The sequence below is a fragment of the Rhinolophus sinicus genome, chromosome X (genome assembly GCF_036562045.2).
Source record: "Rhinolophus sinicus isolate RSC01 chromosome X, ASM3656204v1, whole genome shotgun sequence".
Classification (NCBI taxonomy): domain Eukaryota; kingdom Metazoa; phylum Chordata; class Mammalia; order Chiroptera; family Rhinolophidae; genus Rhinolophus; species Rhinolophus sinicus.
In genome coordinates this window covers 101,167,617-101,187,361 of record NC_133768.1, presented here as the reverse complement: position 1 = coordinate 101,187,361, position 19,745 = coordinate 101,167,617, and the positions used below count along the sequence as shown (strand labels likewise).

Sequence of the window (19,745 nt, the reverse complement as noted above, 5' to 3'; positions counted from 1 at the left end):
AATTTCTCAAGGGTTCTCTGTCCCCTCCAGATTCTCATAGCCAGCGATCACAGAGAGAAAGTTTATGTATTATTGATATTGGCCCATGTTCAGATATGAAACTTTAGTTCAGAGGTTGCAAACTGGTAGTCCATAGGTGTGTTTTGTCAGGGTGTCCAAACTATTTTCAATGTTTTTTACCAAGGGCCATATGCGGTAAAATACACAAACAGCCGGGCCACTCACTCGAGGTGAAGTACGTATTGCCTCACCTGGTTTATTTAATTAAACTAGATATATTTTTGGAATTTGCTGCGGGCCAATTAACAATGGATTGAGGACCGCAGTTGGCCCGCAGGCCACAGTTTTGACACCCCTGGTTTAGACCATACAGTGTTTTTGTGTTTGTTAAAGTGTTTTAACAAACTTTCCCTTTGTTTCCCATCTTTAAAAATCTTGAAGTTTCACACAAGAAATCTGGATTTCTGGTTTCTTGTGAAAAATCAAGATTTGGCAAAGCTACCTTCCCACATGACAATGAGCTGGAACTGACTAGTAGGTGCCTCCCCCTGAATGCTTTCCAGTTTGCCACATTTCCTGTTTCTCTTCATCATCTCAGAAGAGTGTCAGTTGCCATTTTCAACCTCATTCAGGTTGTGTATTTTGTTTTGTTTGTTTGTTTTTTAAAGTTTTTTTTAATTGGGGAAGGGGAACAGGACTTTATTGGGGAACAGTGTGTACTTCCAGGACTTTTTCCAAGTCACGTTATTGACCTTTCAATCTTAGTTGTGGAGGATGCAGCTCAGCTCCAGGTCCAGTTGCCATTATTAGTTGCAGGGGGCGCAGCCCACCATCCCTTGCGGGAGTTGAACCGGCAACCTTGTGGTTGAAAGCCCGCACTCCAACCAACTGAGCCATCTGGCACTGGCCCATGTGGGAATCGAACCAGCAGCCTTTGGCGTTAAGAGCATGGAGCTGCAACCTCCTGAGCCACCTGGCTGGGCCCTCAGGTTATGTTTTAACTAAGCCCTGCCTACTTCATGCATTTACATTATTCCCCTAACACATGCTAGGCATTCAAGTTTGTTACCGTTGCTTTAGTTAGGTTTCATGTTTAGATTCTTCACCTTGAACCTAATCTTTGTACCATCTTTGCTGTGCTTCCCCATATTCCTCCCGTTGATCCTTTTATTACCCATTAGCAGTTTCTCCAGAGGAAGGCAAGCCAAAATGAAAAAATATGTATTGTTTTTATTTTTCAATTATAGCTTGTTTAAGAGTTTGGTTCTGTAGTCAGGTGAATTTGGATTTTAATTCTGCCACTTACAAGCTAGAAGTTCTTGAAAAATAACCACACAAGACCTCAGTGTATTATTTTCCTATTGCTGCTGTAACAAATTACCACAAACTTAGTATGGCGTTTCCCCGAAAATAAGACCTAGCTGGACCATCAGCTCTAATGCATTTTTGGAGCAAAAATTAATATAAAACTCAGTATATTATATTATATTATATTATACCCAGTCTTATATTAAAATAAGACCAAGTCTTATATTAACTTTTGCTCCAAAAGACGCATTAGAGTTGATGGTCCAGCTAGGTCTTATTTTTGGGGAAACACGGTAGTAGCTCAAAACAACACAGATGTATTCTGTTAATGTTCTGGAAGTCAGAAGTCCAAAATATGTCTCAGTGGGCCAAAACCAAGGTGTCAGGAAGGGTGTGCTCCTTTTGGAGGCTCTAGGGGAGAATCTGTTTCCTTGACATTCCAGCTTCTAGAGGCTGCCCACATTCCTTGGCTTATGGCCCTGCATTAGTCTGCCCTCTGCTTCTGTTGTTGCATCTCCTCCTCTGGCCCTTCTGCCTCCCTCTTTGTGTAATAAGGATCCTTGTGATTACCTTGTTCCTGCCCTGATAATCCAGGGTCATCTCCACATCTCAAGATCCTCAATTTAATCACCTTTGCAAAGTCCCTTTGCCTTGTAATGGGTTCCAGGGATCAGGATGTGGGCATCTTTGGAGAATCATTATTCTGCCCACCACTCTGTTTTTCCAGTTGTGAAATGCGGACAAAAATAGAACCTAATGCATGTAAAGTACTTAACACAATGTCATACTAAGTCTTATAATGAGCATAATTTTCATAGCAGGCATTCAATAAAGTGGCACTCTCACCCATGGCCAGCTAGCCAATCTCCATTCCCTGCCTCAAGGCTTTGAGAAGTCCTGAAAATATATAAATATATATTTTGTTTTGTTTTTTTTGCTACAAAGAAGCTATGAAAAGTAGTCGATCATGTGAGGTTGTGGATTTGCTATAATTAGACAGTATGGCAAGCACCTGTTTAAGTTTGTTATTAGTGAATGGCATGGGGACTGAAAAATCAAGTATGTCTGATTCATACTTAGGATTTAATGGGCATGAGGGGTAGAAACCATATGGTTTGAACTGTATGATTTAGTTTTCAAAAAAACAAAACAAAAAGACCTCTGACAAATCACATGAAGTTTTTGAGTCCCACCCAGTTAACTGTTTAGTAGTTGTGAAGCTATTTATTCCTCCAAATGGCTATTAAATTTGAGAGTAGCTATTATTGGTTTAACAGAATACATGTGTTCTAGGAAGATTTGCATGGTACCTCAGTAAATATCTTAAAATTATCCTATGATGAAAAACAGTGTAAATGTTATTATCCAGGCAATAAATGAAGTTTTCGTCCTTGATACTGCATTTTCTTTAAGCATACAACTTTTTGTGGGCTTTTTGCGTAAGCAAGTCACTAAACATGTTGACAGAATTAAGGAAGAAGAATGTATAATACGTAATCAGAAAGTTTTACTTAAGAGAGATCTGATTAGAATGTAGAATTATCTTTAGACGCATTTTATACAGCTGTCGATGTTTGGGATAAGCTACTTTATCAAACAGCGACAATAACTGAGGTAATAAACTACCAACGTAAAATCCCTAAGTATTTCCAAACCCTGCTGAAACTCTTCCCTATAGAGTCTGTGGGCCATTATTCCACTTCTCTCTCCTTTGGGGTTTGTTCCCTGCTGTGTGATCCGCCACCCCTTGTTCTCGTAGGAATGGCAGGGCCTTACCTCAGGCAGAGAGTCCCCCCATAGCCCTCTCTGTTCCCATAGTATCCATCACCACCACCCCTAATTTTGGAGGTGGGTGAGTGTTCCAGGCTTCAAGTTGGTCATCCCTAGGGTCTCACATCCAGAGTTTTCCTACTCAAAACCAGAGAATGTGACATTAACGAAAAGCCAGAGGGAAAAAGATGATGAGACCACATCAACCTAGAATCCATGAAAGAATAAAAGTAATTTCACTTTAAGTGGTGACAAAAGTAGGATGCTTTCAATTTCATTGAAAAGTGAACAAATAAGCTGGATCAAAGCCGGTGAGTATAATGATAATAATACTAGTAATTTACCCATGTGAAGGAGAAGGAAAAGCTTAACTCCTAAAGTGAATGGGATAGAAATAGAATCAGTGTTCTCAATCTAAAAATAGGTCCAAAGTTCTCACAAGTTCCTGTCAGAGTCTCCCCTGAAGCAAACCTTGCTCCGTATTGTATGTAGTTTTCTACCTAAGCCTGCTTGGTAGGTTTAGGTAGATCATCTCATTATCCTTTTTAGAATTTACAAAGTGCCTTTATATTCATGATTTCTTTTCATTCTTACAATAACTGTGGGAAGTCTTACAATAACTGAGCTCAGCATAAAATAAAATATACATTATATAGAGGATAGGATACAGGTCTGACAATTAGGTTTGTGAACTTATCCTAGAGCAAGTGCTATATACCTCATTGCTGAATATCGCTAGGGTCACCTTTGAAGTGCTCCCCTTGGGAAGCTGTGCACCAATGCCAGTGCCTAGTCCACCCTTCAAAGCAATTTTGGAACTCTTTTTCTGGAATGGCCATCAGAGCTGTCGTTATATTACCCTTGGTGTCCTGAATGTCATCAAAATGTCTTCCTTTCAATATTTCCTTTATCTTCAGGTAAAGAAAGAAGTCATTGGGGGCCAGATCAGGTGAGCAGGGAGAGTGTTGCAATATAGTTGTTTGTTTACTGGCTAAAAACTCCCTCACAGACAGTGCTGTGTGAGCTGGTGCATTATCGTGTTGCAAGAGCCATGAATTGTTGGCGAAAAGTTCATGTCGTCTAACTTTTTCATGCAGCCCTTTCAGCACTTCCAAACTATAAACTTGGTTCACTGTTTGTCCAGTTGGTACAAATTCGTAATGAATAATCCCTCTGATATCAAAAAAAGGTTAGTAACGTCGTTGCAACAAGTTCACGAACTTAATTGTCAGACCTCGTATATGGTGGTTTATTAAAATAGGGCTATACTAGTCCATCCCTCACTAAATTTGCAAAATGCCCTCCTCGTTTTTTGCATTCTTTCATTTAACAGTTATTTCTTGACCACCTACTATGTGCCAGTGTTCTAGAAGCTGGGGAAACATTAGTGTACGAGAACAACATTCTGATCCAGTTCGTTCCCTGTATGCCTCAAGACCTTTCCTGACATTCCTAGCTCTAGGATGCTGTGTGCTACCACTTCCTGTTGTATTTTATTCTAATTCCCTCGTTTCACTTATCAACTTTTCATGCTATAGAGCTAATGATTATGAATGGACTCCACTATTAGACTGTCATTGTCTTGCAAGCTGGGTAGGGACTGTATTAATTTGTGTACACTGAATGCTAACAGTGCCTGGTAATCATTCATTTAAATATATGGCATGGACACAGGAAATATGTGCATTCTGTGAATGTTGCTTGGATAAAAATAAAAATGAGTTCATAATATAGTTTTCTTCCACTGTTTACTACAAGTATACAGTATTTCAGCCTCCTTTGGCTTTTAGGGCTATCCTAGGAACCTGCCTCCTAATTCTGTTTTACAGGGAGTAAATGCAATTTGAGCACAAATACCTAACTTTAAAATGAAGCTTCAGAGTATAATTCTCTGTAACTTGGGACTTACTTAAGTGTGAGAAAATTGCATGCCACGAGCATTGCAAAGATCTGACCTGATGACCTTACATTCGTTTTAGTTTTATTTTTGTGTTTTTAGATTTTATCAATATCCATTTTTTAAGTTTGCCCTTTTAATGGCTTTTATGACTTTAAAATTTGTTTCCTTTCGTTACATATTTTCTGCTATGTTCTCAGTTGGGTGCATGTTTTGACAATTTTTTCTTTCTTTCCTGTGTTCTTTCTTGCTATAGGCTTCCTTCCCTGGGAACTTGCACTTGGTATTGGTCCTACGTCCCACCAGTTTTCTTCAACGAACTTTCACAGATATCGGATTTCGATTTAGTCAGGAAGACTTCATGCTCAAACTACCGGTAAGAGTATATTTTAAAAATGTTTTGTCCCTATAATTCTCATGAAGACTTTGTACCATGCTATATTGATGTTTTATATGTACTTATGAAGCATTTAAAAGGAAAAAATAGAATTTGTCTTCCAAAAATGTAAATTTGAATTGCCTACAAGTCTTCTGCTTTTGCTGTTAAAGGAATAGATTACTTAATTTGTAAGAAAGCAATTCTTTTTGCAAAAGATATATATCACATATGTTATATATTTGTGTGTATATGTGTATGCATGTATAAAATCTGGACATTTTCTTCTTAGAAAATCATGAGTGTGTGTTTTATGTATTTGAACTTCCATGAACTTAACATCCTGAGCTAGTTCAGAGTACCATGTGTTTTTTTAAAGATATTTTTATACGTTTTTAGGGCTAGGAATAGAGTGCTCATAAATTTTGATACTTTTGCTAAGATCGATCTCTCCCGATAAATTATAACTTACTACATAAAGCCCTTTTACTTTGTGGTAGGCATAACATGCTTTCAGAAGGCCAACCGTCCACAGTGCAAAGTTTTAGATCCAAGAGAATTAGGTGTTTGGGTTTCTATGGAGATTAATTTTGCTTTACAGAGAAATGTTTTGTAAATGACCACTGTTATTACCTGGAGAAGGTAGTGCATACCTGTGAGGGGGCAAGGGCGGGTGGGGCTTGTCCAGGAGAGAATTGTGAGAAGCATTTATAAAAGATAACTTTGTGCTAAATGAATGCTAAAGTTCATTGTACAGTTGAAAGGAGGGATGCCGCGAAGGGCAGTTAACAGTATCTTTCTTGCTTATTTATATAGGTTGTTATGCTGAGCTCAGTTAGTGATTTGCTGACATACATTGATGACAAGCAGTTAACCCCTGAGTTAGGCGGCACCTTGCACTACTGCCACAGTGAATGGATCATCTTCAGAAATGTATGTTTCTTTCGCCCTTACTGTAGAGCCTGTAGTTCATGTTAACCTTTAAATCTAGATGTAGAATTCTTTTCCTCTTTGGGGAAAACAGATTTCTGGGGCTCCTACATTTTTAAAAACCATATGCAATTCAACGTCTTGATTTTCTTCCATAGGAAATATCTAGAAATGATGACGAGTCACTGAGGATGGCAATTGAAGGAGAGGCCTAGGGAATAAGGAGTTCTTTCTCTGTCCACCCCCTCCTGTGGCCATGTAGTAACTTGAAGAAACAAAGCATTGGGAGTCAAATCCAGCACTGCTGATTTTTAGCTATATAACCTTGTACAAGTTATATGACCTCTCCATTTTCCCAGTTGCAAAATGGGAACCATAATACTTTGCCTCAGAGGAATCTGGGGAAGATTAAATGAGAAAACAAATGTAAGAGGTTTGGCATGGTGCCTGGCACATAGCCAGCCCTCAAAAAATGCAAGTAATATTATTAATCTCATCATCCCAGTGGTGCTCCTGAGGCAGTTCGATTTGTAGCAAAGATTGTTTCTGTTCTAGAAATTTGCAAATCGGCAAGGGCCCCAGGCCTCACGGGTGAGTTTGTGGTATAAGAATCTACTCCAAATCCGAGATACGGTAACTCTTCTGATATGGGAACTAACTCAGTGACGTTTAATTAAATCAGGGTTCTAGTTTCCTCATGCTTATTTTTCATTCAACAGTTCTGTTCTTTAATATGAAGATGTATTGTCAAAATTAACAGTGTCTAGACTTAAATCACTAATAAAACTATAAATAGAAGTGCAGATACCTTGAGCTATGTGGTAAACAGAGGGTTTATATGGTCTCTATATGTTGTCCTTCTTTCTTTGAGTAATTGATTTTGGAAACAAAATAAACAGTAGAACCTTGCTAGACATTTTAGGAATGAGTTGTTGTGACTACCCTATTTCCCTGAAAATAAGACCTTGCCGGACAGCTCTAATGCATCTTTTGGAGCAAAAATTAATATAAGACCCGGTATTATATTATATTATATTATATTATACCCAGTCTTATACTAAAATAAGGCTGGGTCTTATATTAATTTTTGCTCCAAAAGACACATTAGAGCTGATTGTCTGGCTAGGTCTTGTTTTCGGGGAAACACGGTAGATGTTCCCTCATCACCTCAGTCCATCACCTTGCAGAGAGTACTAATAATTGTTCATAAATGGTAATAAACAAACATAAAGTGGCTTTGATGTTCTCATCTCTTCAGAAGTCATTATAAAGCAATTTAACAATTGCAGAGTTTACTAGAATAAGGAAAACACTGTCATTTTCAAGATCATAAAAGAAATTGCTCAGTACATGGCATCCTTAAGAAATAGTTTTCATTGGTGTCCAAGAAATAAGTTCAGAAATTTAGATAAAAGGCATTCAAGAAGACTCTTCACCTGACTGTAGTTTCTTAGAGGCTTAGATGCAACGTTAGAGTTCATTGCCAGGGGAATGCCAACTTTCCTTTGTAGAGGGGAGGAGAGTTCATAGTATATGTGTTTGCTGTCATACCTAACTAAGAGTGAATATAATTACTGGTCAAAGTTTTGATATGCTGGCACAGTTTCCATAAAATTAAAAGAATCATTGGCTCTTTGCAGGCTATAGAAAATTTTGCCCTCACAGTGAAAGAAATGGCTCAGATGTTACAGTCCTTTGGAACCGAACTGGCTGAGACAGAACTACCAGATGATATTCCTTCAATAGAAGAAATTCTTGCAGTTCGTGCTGAAAGGTATCACCTGTTAAAGGTATGTCTGACAGAGTGGACAGCAAACATTTCCCTTGGTCTTTCTTTTTCTAGAGAGGTGTTCCGTGTGTCCATTTCACATTGATTGGTGGGTAGGGAGGCGAAAGATACATTTATATGTTATAAAGCACACTATTGAAAAATAAGAATACTTTACAAGAGAAGTATGTCCTGGATATGTTGAATCTAAGTGTCCCCTTTGGAAATGGCATGTTCTCTTGAGAAGTTGTTTATTTATGAATGGAAGAGTTTATGTAAATGCGCCAGAACAAGAAATCTGTGGTCATTTTTGTTACCATGTATTCTGTAGCTTGTGGAAAGGTCCCCTCATCTGGAGAGTTATAGTAAGAATCAAGAGGCACACAGGTACGATGTGAAATGCAGAAGGACAACTCAGTGGGGAGTCAGGAGGCCTGGTTTCTTGTCCCAGCTCTGCCATATACTAGCATTGTGACCAAGTCAAACATTGCTAAATTGATTTAAGCTTTCTTTTCTACAGAGTACTAGTTCTCGATGTGATCTACAATGGACCATAAGTAGCAAGTTGATTTTGCTCTCCTACCCAGTTGTGTGGAGTATTGGGTTATGAAGGATTCTGAGTCACGATTCAGACGCTTTTAGATTCACTTTCCCCAGAATGTTTAAGAATGATCTGAGCAAACAGTATGCTCCCCTGTATAACTCATGTCATTCATATGAGAATAGGCTTGCTGGGGACACTGACAGATGCAAGTTCTTTGTAGAGGTGACATTTTTAAATGAAGAAGAGGAGAGAAAGTGAAATTTGGAATCATCATCTAAAAGCAAAACTGTTCAAGGAAGGAGCGCTCTGTCTCTCACAAGCTATGTGATTGGGTCATTTGCTTACCCTCTCTGAGTTGCAGATGTTTTATTTGTACAGTGAGGTTGACGATAATGGTGGTGGTGACGGTGGCGATGACAATACATGCACACCTTGTAGGGTTGTTTTGAGGATGAAATGAAGTATGTAATACATGTATAACAGTTTTTGGCACACAGTTGGCACTAGCTCTTAGTGTTTATGTTCTTACTCATATTGGTGGTGATGTCATGGATCCTGTTCCCAGAAAAATACATGCACACATCAGTTTTTGGAGCTCCTGAAAGAAGTCATAGATAACTTACATGCCTGAAGAATCCGCCATCTAACAATAAGACCTTCTGAATTGAAGCATATGCTTTCTGGTGAATTCATTAATCCAAATGTGAAGTAGCATAATGCTTACAGCAGGCAGTGATGAGTAACAGTTAAGGATTAACAGGAAAGGCATCTAACTATTCATGCATCAAATATTTTTTGTAACTATATGCTTTCTAGTGTAATAGTCTTCATTATGCTACTACTGTTCTACTGAAGTACATTAAAAGTGTTAGCAGAACAGAATAGAATCAATTAGAACTTTCTACCAGTCAGAGAAGGAGACTATAAACAGAGCATGGGGTACTTCTGCCAGTAAAGATCTTGTAGAAATAATGATTGCAACATGCATCTCAAGCAGAGGCTTCTTGGAGATTCTCGCAACTTTTGGATTCTGTGATACTCAGGTGTTCCTTGCCTTTATTTCAGTTAGGAAAGCAAAAGGCCATTCTAGAACTACTGTTTGTATTCCGCATGCTATATACCTTCCTCTCGTTCGGTCACTTAGATTAAGTTACTAGTTCGTTGATATATCCTGTTGTACCATTGTACAGAATGATATTACAGCTGTAACCAAAGAAGGAAAAATTCTGCTAACAAATCTGGAAGTGCCTGACCCCGAAGAAGCTGTCAATTCAAGACTTGAACATCATCAGCAAACAAGTGGTGACTGGCAAACTGTTAATAAGTGAGTGCTTTCTTTTTGGTGTAGAGTTTCTTATGTTATACTTTTGAAAGAGAATTATGCACTTTTGCTGCAATCTATTCAGTGTAAAAGAATTCTTGGACCTCTGGAAATCTGAGAACCCCTTCCTGAGTTGTCTCACAGACATTAGTTTGCTTATAGAAGAGGTTCTGTGGACACTGATGGTCTGTACCTGGACCAAGTGTCATGGGCTGTGACTGGGCCTATAATTCTTAATGTCCAGACCAGGTCTATCTACATACCTACAGCACAAGTCGTTGTCTTTAAGTAATTTTATGACTTTTCTTCATTGAGATTGTTGACTCAGGTACATGATATGGAAATTGCTTTTGATGGATTTTGGGAAAAACACCAACTAAAAATGGAACAGTATCTGCAACTATGGAAGTTTGAGCAGGATTTTCAAGAGGTCAGTTGAAACATTCCTTTGTGCATTTATTTTCATTATGCCAGAGGTTCTTACTCCTTGATCATTAGAAGTATAGTCTCATAAGATGTCCATTTACACCCACAGAGAAATGGAAAGGAGGCAACTGTGTGCGAACCTTGACCTTGAATGAAGAAAACAACTATTAAAAGCCAAGGCTTCTACTTCTGTGGCTTACTTGTTTCCTTTGAAAGAGCACTTATGTGCTAAGTGCTAACATATATGACAGGCACAAAGTTGCTACCTACCGTGCTGTTTGTGATTCAGATTTATTTTAGAGAGAAAATGCTTTCAGACTATGGGATAGCTTTCCAAGGAAATGATATCGACTTCCTTCTTGAGTTTTTTAAAGTACCATATACTTACGTTGATTATATTTAACGTGGTCTAACAAAACATTTTTTTTTTTTGGCTCCAGCAATTTTTCTCTACAAAAAGCCTGATGGATGAAATTAAACCATGTTTGTTTATATATTATTTAAAAGGTTAAAGGTATATTCTAATTGTGTCCTTCTGGAAAATCCATCATATACGGTCAAGAGACATAGATTTAGCTTCTTTTCTTTGCAGTCCTTTCCAAGCTCCTCAGTCTCTCTTTCATGTACATTCCTAGGGAATCCAAGGAAAACTCACTTCGTCTCTCTCTTCCGCATGGCCAGCTTGTTTTGTACCCAGGAGTAGCTTACGTACTGGGATTTCATTTGTTCTGGCACAATTAGGTTTGAGAGGGCAATACATTCGGCACACAGGACTAGCGCTTTCCCTCCTCTGATTCAAATGCCATGCTCTCCATGAAACCTTCCTCAAAGTCAGAATAGGTCAAATTGCTCTTGGTCCTTCAACATATTTGTGTCTCTCCCTCTACTTCAACCGAACACGTGCAAAAATTTTCATGCCTCTACTTGTATGTTAATATGTGTCCATACTAAATTCTTGTTTCTTCAAGTCATCATTGCCTCCAATCAGTATTGTTGTTTGTCTTGAATTGTAATCTCCCTGACAGGATCTGTATCTCATAGTGACATGCAGATAGATTCTGTATATTTAGAAAGTTAACTTAAAAAAAAACTTGTTTGGAAATACCAAACTTACAGAAAATGTTAAATATTGTCAAACTTGCGGTATTCTTGAATATACAGAATAGGAATATTCCGTTGCATAATCACAGTACAGTTATCAAATTCAGTACATTCAACAATAATGCAATACTTTTGTATTATCTACCATTACTACAATTTTGTCAATTAACTCAATAATATCATTTATATCATTCCCCTCCCCCGCATCCGGTCCAAGATCCAGTCTAGACGGTCATGCATGTATTGCATTAAGTTGTCATGTCTCTTTAGTTGCCTTCAATCTAGAACATTTCCATAGCCTTTTTAAAAATCTTTTATGACACGGACCGTTTCTGAAGAATACGCTCTTCTAAAATAAAATGTTCTTCACACAATGTGATATGTAGATGATGTATTATAGAAATGTACACTTGAAACCTGTGTAATTTTACTAACCATGTCACCTCAATAAATTTAATAAGTAGATAAATAAATAAATAAGAGTAAACCCATAGTTTCTGTCCATTTCACATGGGAAGATTAGTCTTGTATGGAAACGTGAGAATCTATAGACTAAACAACGTTTTTTGTCATAAATAAATAAATAAATCTTCATTTTGAGGTTGGCTGACATTTTCTTCTGATTACATTTATCTGTGTATGAGCACCTAGAATACTGCATAAGTGATGTGTCCTGAGGGTTATCACATCGGGAGGTGACAGAAGTCCACGTGCCCATCATTGTTGATATAGATTTCGATCACTCAGTCAGGGTGCTATTGAATTTCTCTACTATGTAGTTGGTTACTTCGCCCCCCCCCCCCTTATAACTAGTAGGAAGCATGTGGGGAGGAAACTTAAGGCCATGCAAGTATCTTGCCCCTCATCAGAAGATCACCGTAGGTTTAGTATTAATTGATGATTCTTGCTTCAACCAATCTGTAGTAAAAGACCTTCCCTTTTCCCCATTTATTTATTTATCTATTTATCTGGTTCATGGCTTCTTAGTTTTTCAGTGGTTTATAATTTATTACTGTTCTTAACTATTTTGGTATTTCAAACTGGCTACTGTGTCCTTGTGACTTGTCGAAACATTATTTTTATCACTTTATTTACTTTATTCTTTACTTTCTAAAGCTCATCTTATTCCTACTCTGCCTCAGTCCTGGAACTAGCCATTTTCCTGAGAAGCTCTGGTTTCTTTTTCTGGGAAATGATATTAAAGACCAAGATCTGGGTGTTAGGTGTACTCATTGCTACTAAAGGGTCTTTGTTTCTAGAACCACTTACCGTAGAGCTAGGGAATATATATGCAAGTATATATACATACTTTCGTACACATCCACATTTACTTCATCTCACATGTACACTGTAATATTTTATAAATCATCAGTACACACGATATCTAGGAGATTAACGTTTAATAGATTATATCCATTTCTGTGAATAAAAATAACTGAAAATATTTTCCATGTGTGTAATTTTTCCACATTGATGTTCTTATTTAATAGTGTTTCCTACAAAACTTGGGAAAATCCTTAATGATTTATATGTTTTTAAGACTAATTTTTGTTCCTATTTTTAGCTTGTGAGTGATGTTGAACTTCTGTTAAACCAACAAGCAGAGCTGGCAGATGTCACAGGGAATATAGCTCAAGTAAAACAAAAAATAAAGAAGTTGGAAAACTTAGATGAAAATTCTCAGGTAAGATAACATTTCAGGTGTTCATTATATTTATGAAGTACAGTAGTTACATTTTGATGGTTTTCAGTAGTATAAACCCCTATTATGATTAATATCTCAGTAATAATCTGTATAATTGGTTTAATAATACTGGTCTATATTCTGTTCTGTTCAATGTCACCCTGAGGTGACTGCATAAGTCATGTAGTTGTAACAGGAGGCCTGTGGGGGCGGAGCCCCAGAGAGTAGTTTCCAGGCTCTCGGCCTCACATAGACAGGTGCTGGCTCAGGTAGTAAATGGCCATCAACTGTGATTGCATGGCCATCAGCTGTGGCTAGTTGGCCATCAGCTGTAACCAGTGAGCCATTGGCCACAATATAACTGCTGTGGCTATGCTAGGAAAGGGAGGAGAAAGAATGGGGGCTAGCAAGAAGATGGTGGCTGGGCTGGCAAGTGTGGATGGCGGTTTGCGGACAGTGTGGATCCAGCCTCCAGTGAGAGTATAGTGCCGCCAGAGAGAATATAGTGGTATGACTCCCCTACCTATGGCTCCGTGGGTGTTCCTTTTTGGCCTCACCATATCCTGCGTTCTTGTATGGGGAGCGGGAGCAGAGACCCCGCAGGCTGCCCCGCATGACAAGGCCTCTGAGATAATAGTGTGAACAAGATCATAAATCATTTTGAAAAGCGAGTAAAAAATGTCTATCAAGAAGGTTATTTGGGGAGAGCCGGCCCGGTGGCTCAGGCAGTTGGAGCTCCGTGCTCCTAACTCCGAAGGCTGCCGGTTTGATTCCCACATGGGCCAGTGGGCTCTCAACCACAAGGTTGCTGGTTCGACTCCCGCAAATGATGGTGGGCTCTGCCCCCTGCAGCTAGCAACAGCGACTGGACCTGGAGCTGAGCTGCACCCTCCACAACTAAGATTGAAAGGACAACAACTTGACTTGGAAAAGTCCTGGAAGTACACACTGTTCGCCAATAAAGTCCTGTTCCCCTTCCCCAATTAAAAAGCCAGCTGCCACTTTTCTGAGGGTCTAAAAGTTTGGACACATGGCTTTATTTATTTATTTATTTATTTATTTAAAGTTTATTGGGGTGACAGTTGTTAGTAAAGTTACATAGATTTCAGGTGTACAATTCTGTATTACATCATCTATAAATCCCATTGTGTGTTCACCACCCAGAGTCAGTTCTCCTTCCATCACCATATATTTGATCCCCCTTACCCTCATCTCCCACCCCCCACCCCCCTTACCCTCTGGCAACCACTAAACTATTGTCTGCGTCTATGAGTTTTTGTTTCTCATTTGTTTGTCTTGTTCTTTTGTTGTTTTTGTTTTATATACCACGTCAGTGAAATATGGTTCTCTGCTTTTTCTGTCTGACTTATTTCGCTTAGTATTATACTCTCAAGATCCATCCATGTTGTCACAAATGGTCCTATTTCATCTTTTCTTACCACCGAATAGTATCCCATTGTGTATATATACCACAACTTCTTTATCCATTCATCTATCGAAGGACATTTTGGTTGTTTCCATGTCTTGGCCACCGTAAACAAAGCTGCAATGAACATTGGAGCACACGTGTCTTTATGGATAAATGTTTTCAGATTTTTGAGGTAGATACCCAGGAGAGGGATTGCTGGGTTATATGGTAATTCTATTTGTAATTTTTTCAGGAATCTCCACACTGCCTTCCATAGTGGCTGCACCAGTCTGCATTCCCACCAACAGTGTATGAGGGTTCCTTTTTCTCCACAGCCTCTCCAACACTTGTTACTATTTGTCTTGTTGATGATAGCCATTCTAACTGGGGTGAGGTGATATCTCATTGTGGTTTTTCTTTGCATTTCTCTGATGATTAGTGATGGTGAGCATTTTTTCCTGTGTCTATTTGCCATTTATATGGACACATGGCTTTAATACCTAACAAACTCTAGCTGCTTTCCTGTCTTGTATGTGAGAGCAAGGCCATGGTTTTTAAGATGCATTCTTAGCAAACAGACAGATTTATGAGTGAACCACAAGCACCTAAAAAAAATGGAGAGGCAACAGTTGCGGTGACCAGTTCTGGAATAATGCTTGTAGATCTTTGTGATTGTGGGATAATTGGTAAGTATGTAAGGTAGAAATAGAAGGAAGACTGGTTTGGAAATTAGGGGGCTTTGGATTTTTTGTTTTGTTTTCATTTTGTTTTGTTTTTATTAATTTTTAGTTTTAATTGTGGTAAAAGATATATAACATAAAATTTACCATCATAACCATGTTTAAGTGTACAGTTCAGTAGTGTTAAGTGCATTCACATTGTTGTGCAACACATCTCCAGGACTTTTTCATGTTGCAGAAATGAAATTCTATTCCCATTAAATGACAACTCCCTATTTTCACCCTGGTTTTCCCACTAGCGAGATAGGCTAGTCTCTTCTTCATTCTGGGCTTCAGGTTTCTTTATTTTTACCTTGACAAACATTTCCTGAGCTCCTTCTGTGTTTCAATCACTATATGGGAGGGGTCAGTAGTTGCTAGAGTGGAGGCAAGGCTGCTAAGATCCCCTTTGACATGGAAACCTTGTGACGTTCCCTTCAGGTCTGTAAGTGGTCAGGTAGATGATGACTCTAACGAGATTTCCAGGGCTGAGATATGTGAACTCCATTAGCCTTCTTTGGCTCGTGTGTAGCTCCTTTGATATATGCAGTTCTGTTCTAAATCTGTCCATACCAGGAGAAGCAAATCTCATCCCCATTCTGGACAGGTGGTTAATTTGCTGTTTCTGTTACAGAAATGTGTGAGCTTCTGATGACATCAACTGCTATAACTAATTACTGGAACTAAGCTTTTTTGCAGCCTACAGAAATAATGACATCAAATCATATTTTTGGCAATGTATCTCCCTTGCTCAACCAATTTGTGTCTTAATTACTTTCTTTTTTCCCTTGTATTTGAACAGAAATCATGCAGTTAATTGTTTTCCTTCTTTCTCAAAATCAGGATCTGTTAGCAAAGGCCCGGTTTGTGATTTTACACGGACACAGACTTGCAGCCAATCACCATTACGCACTTGACTTGATCTGTCAGAGGTGCAACGAGCTGCGTTACCTTTCTGATGTTTTAGTTAATGAGATCAAAGCCAAACGGATCCAGCTCAGCAGGACCTTCAAAATGCATAAACTCCTACAGCAGGTAGTGTCATGGGAAAATGGTGCACTTCTGAAAAAGAAGATAAAAATTCTTCTTGGGTCCTTCTCAGACGTTATAGGGTCAGGGTCTGGTATAGCTTTGGAATTAACTTTGTAAGAAGTATGAGTTTGATCATGCATATTTAATCCACATTACCTCTGCAGAATCCATAGCAGGTCTAGTGTTATAAGAATTTTGACCTCCATTCTGATTATTGAGATCGTGGTTGTGATGGCTTCCTTTCTATTTTGGGTACATCACTGAAGCCTCTACTCTGTTGATAGTTTGTAATCAGAAGTTTCAAAAGCCCTGGGGACGTTTTGCTAAAGCCGAAAACTCCTACATTTCATAGTTACAGCAATAAAAAATTAAACAGTGACTGGCAAATACTCCTCCGTGGCTTGTGGGTCTGTTCCCTTTCACGATTAAGCAGTGACGAGAAGGTCTGGTCTTGGCAGTGAAATGTAAAATAGGGATATTACTTATAGGCATCATATCTGAACATGAGCGTTTTACTCCACACACGTCCTTCTCTGGCAAGGAAACTTTTATCCTTATCCTTGGCAATCTTTATGCATTTATATTACACTTATATTTGGCTAGGAGTTTCATATTTCAGTTACTGATTTGGGGAAAATGGCACGCAGCTCAAGTGTTAGTATTGAGAGGACGGTTAGCCTCCTGCTGCAGAATGAATTCCTTGTTGTGAAAGATGCAGCACTTGCCATCCTTGGCTGTGTGTCGGAAATACCTGTGGAGCTTACGGCCCTGAGCTACTGAATTTCTGGGGAGCACAACCCAGTTATCTTTATTTTTAATAGCTATGAAAGCAACTCTGATTGACAAAAGCCAGGCCTGATAAACACTGTCTTAAGGGACAAACGTATTTCTTCTTCACTCATAATGTCTGTGTGTGTGTGTGTGTGTGTGTGTGTGTGTGTGTGTGTGTGTGTGTATGTGTGTGTGTTTTGCTCACCAGGCTCTTCAGTGCTGTGATGAAGGAGAATGTCTTCTAGCTAATCAGGAAATAGATAAGTTTCAGTCTAAAGAAGATGCTCAGAAAGCCCTCCAAGATATCGAACATTTTCTTGAAATGGCTCTGCCCTTTATAAATTATGACCCTGAAACCCTACAGTATGAATTTGATATAATTTTATCTCCTGAACTCAAGGTAAGAAGTTTTTTTTTTAAGTAAACAAATTTTTTAAAACTGTAATTACAGTACCGTTAATAAGAGTTTTACTGCTTCATAGCTAAGTTTGTATCAAATTGTCATTACACAGTTCTCTTAAGGATTGGGGTAATATCAGTGTTACTGTTACGCATCAAAAACTCCAAATGCTGCTTCCTACATAATGAAGAGTAATTTCCTTTTTGAGCTCTGACTCCATTATTTTTAAACTCTTTTAGCTACCTTGGAGAAAGGCCCAAAGCTGTCCTAGGAGAATACTGGGCTCATGTCATGAGCAGGATGCGACTATCAGAGTAGCAGTCTCACACACGTCTGTGTCTTTCCACAATGGCAGACTTTATTAGAATAAAGCCATGGATCTAGTCCTACTGTCTCAGTTTCCCACGGGCGTTAACCAAGACTCCGGCCAGAGCACAGCCTCCAATAGTCGAGGGAGAGCGGTTTCACACAAGAGGGTCATCACACAGATTTGCAAGCAATAGGGTTAGGCAGGCGAACAGAGTCTTAGGAAAGAAGGATGAGAGAGTCCGGTGTTCAGCCAGAGTCCCTACCGCGCTGGGGTGCAGAGCGTCAGGCATCAGGCCAGGCTGGTGAGACGGTCAGGAGACAAGGCTTCAAAGGCTCCATCTGGGACGAGTGCGGGTGCGGCTGTCAGCTCGTCAGTTGAGGCCTGAGCCAGCAGCCCTCAGAGAGCTCTGATTTTATGCTCGAGACTGGGTGTGGTGCCCCCATCTGCAGTCTGATAAAGCTGTGCACATGGTCACACTCCAGCCTGTGTCTGGAGTTATCTGGTTAGGGCGTTCACTGGGTACACCTTTCACGTGATGCTCTGGTATGATTGTCACTTTGTGACTGACAGCTCTCAGAATTATCAGTCCATTTTGTGTTCATAATTAATGCTCTCACATAACTCTATGCTCTACAGCCCGTGTCAAGAGCACCCTACCCCAAATATGTCCACAGACTTCTGTGGACATATATCTGGCTTTTCTACTCAGTTTGAGAAGACAGTTTTAAAGAAAGGATTTGGTCTTCTTGGGCAAGGGAGAGCAGGCAGAGAGTAGCTGTTAGCAGAGTGGAAAACTATGTTAGGTCAGTACCACCCCATGGGAAAAGTCACAAAGCACTCTCTCCATGTTGTAGATAAACGCATTTGTGATGTTGAAATGCCTAATTGACTCGAAGTTTGGAGCAGTATCTAAATCCATGGTTAGCTGTAGATCTTAGGGGATGCTCCAGAAAATCAGAAAGATGGCCGCGGCAATAACCAAGTCATTCTCTGGAAGCAACTAAGCTTAACTAACTGCCTCAGATCATCTAGGAGGGGCAGAAGAGGGTATTATCCATCTGTGGCTCTGAGGAGGTTTTACAACAGAACTAAAGAATGCCCTGCAGCTAAAACATAATAAAGTGCTATGACAATACTTACCTCGGTGGTTTTCTCATGCTAAACTTGCCTTCTTTTCCAGCCATTATCCCTTCCAGCCTGTGAAAGGATAAATCACTTTATGCAGTGACCTAGTTCATGACTGATTGATACATTTCTTCTTTAAGTTGTTTTGATTGAGATCTGGTTTTATAACCATGTGAAGATAATACATTAATTGTTTTCCATTACTTTCCTAAATTTCTTCTAGTTATATTTTAAGCTCTACATTCAATTTTTGACTGAGTCTGAGAAATCTGATAGGATTTGTAAGGACCCCATTTCAGAAAATATTTCATAGAATTCTTATGCAACCTTTAGATTCAAATGCAGACTGTACAATTCAAGCTCGAACACATTCGAAGTATATTTGAGAACCAACAAGCTGGTTTCAGGAACCTGAAAAATAAGCATGTGAGGCCCATCCAGTTTGTGGTACCTGCTTCAGACAAAGCGATCAGACCTAGAGCACCATATTTTCCCCCTAAACCTGGTAAAGTATCTACATTCACCTTTTCTATCTCTGCTTTTCCTGCTCTTGTTTAATTTGTTACTCTTGACATAAAGACTGAATTTTTTCTTCAGTCCTGATCATTGGGAATTTTATTTCAGCATCTTTGGCCACATTTAATTACATTGCACAAGGCAGGAGTCATGGTTGATACTGTTGGGAAATAGTAACACAGTGTGATATGGTATAGGACAGGGTGATGCAAATCTGTACTGAATAGTCCAGCCTTGCAATGCGTGTGACTATTTATACCAACATCAAACTCACGCTATTTTTTCAGCCAGTTGAGGAAGGCATCTGAAACCGGTACGCATGCATGCCTCCACGCACTC

The 19,745-nt window shown here is 39.1% G+C and overlaps 1 protein-coding gene across 9 annotated transcripts in view; it reads left to right on the top strand.

The window, feature by feature from the left end:
• MCF2 (MCF.2 cell line derived transforming sequence) overlaps nucleotides 1-19,745 on the top strand; it is a 106,054-nt gene that overhangs the window by 46,507 nt on the left and 39,802 nt on the right. For 8 of the 9 annotated variants that reach the window (XR_012493309.1, XR_012493308.1, XM_074323604.1 and 5 more), the window contains 9 exons: nucleotides 5,232-5,351; nucleotides 6,168-6,284; nucleotides 7,922-8,071; nucleotides 9,784-9,917; nucleotides 10,230-10,344; nucleotides 13,006-13,125; nucleotides 16,096-16,287; nucleotides 17,264-17,455; nucleotides 19,224-19,395. Coding sequence is in view for 7 of the 9 variants with exons in the window: in XM_074323604.1 (XP_074179705.1) it covers nucleotides 5,232-5,351; nucleotides 6,168-6,284; nucleotides 7,922-8,071; nucleotides 9,784-9,917; nucleotides 10,230-10,344; nucleotides 13,006-13,125; nucleotides 16,096-16,287; nucleotides 17,264-17,455; nucleotides 19,224-19,395 (1,312 nt within the window). In the remaining 2 variants the exon portion in view is untranslated. The remainder of the gene's footprint in view (nucleotides 1-5,231; nucleotides 5,352-6,167; nucleotides 6,285-7,921; nucleotides 8,072-9,783; nucleotides 9,918-10,229; nucleotides 10,345-13,005; nucleotides 13,126-16,095; nucleotides 16,288-17,263; nucleotides 17,456-19,223; nucleotides 19,396-19,745) is intronic. The other variant, XM_019750486.2, reaches the window with a different exon arrangement.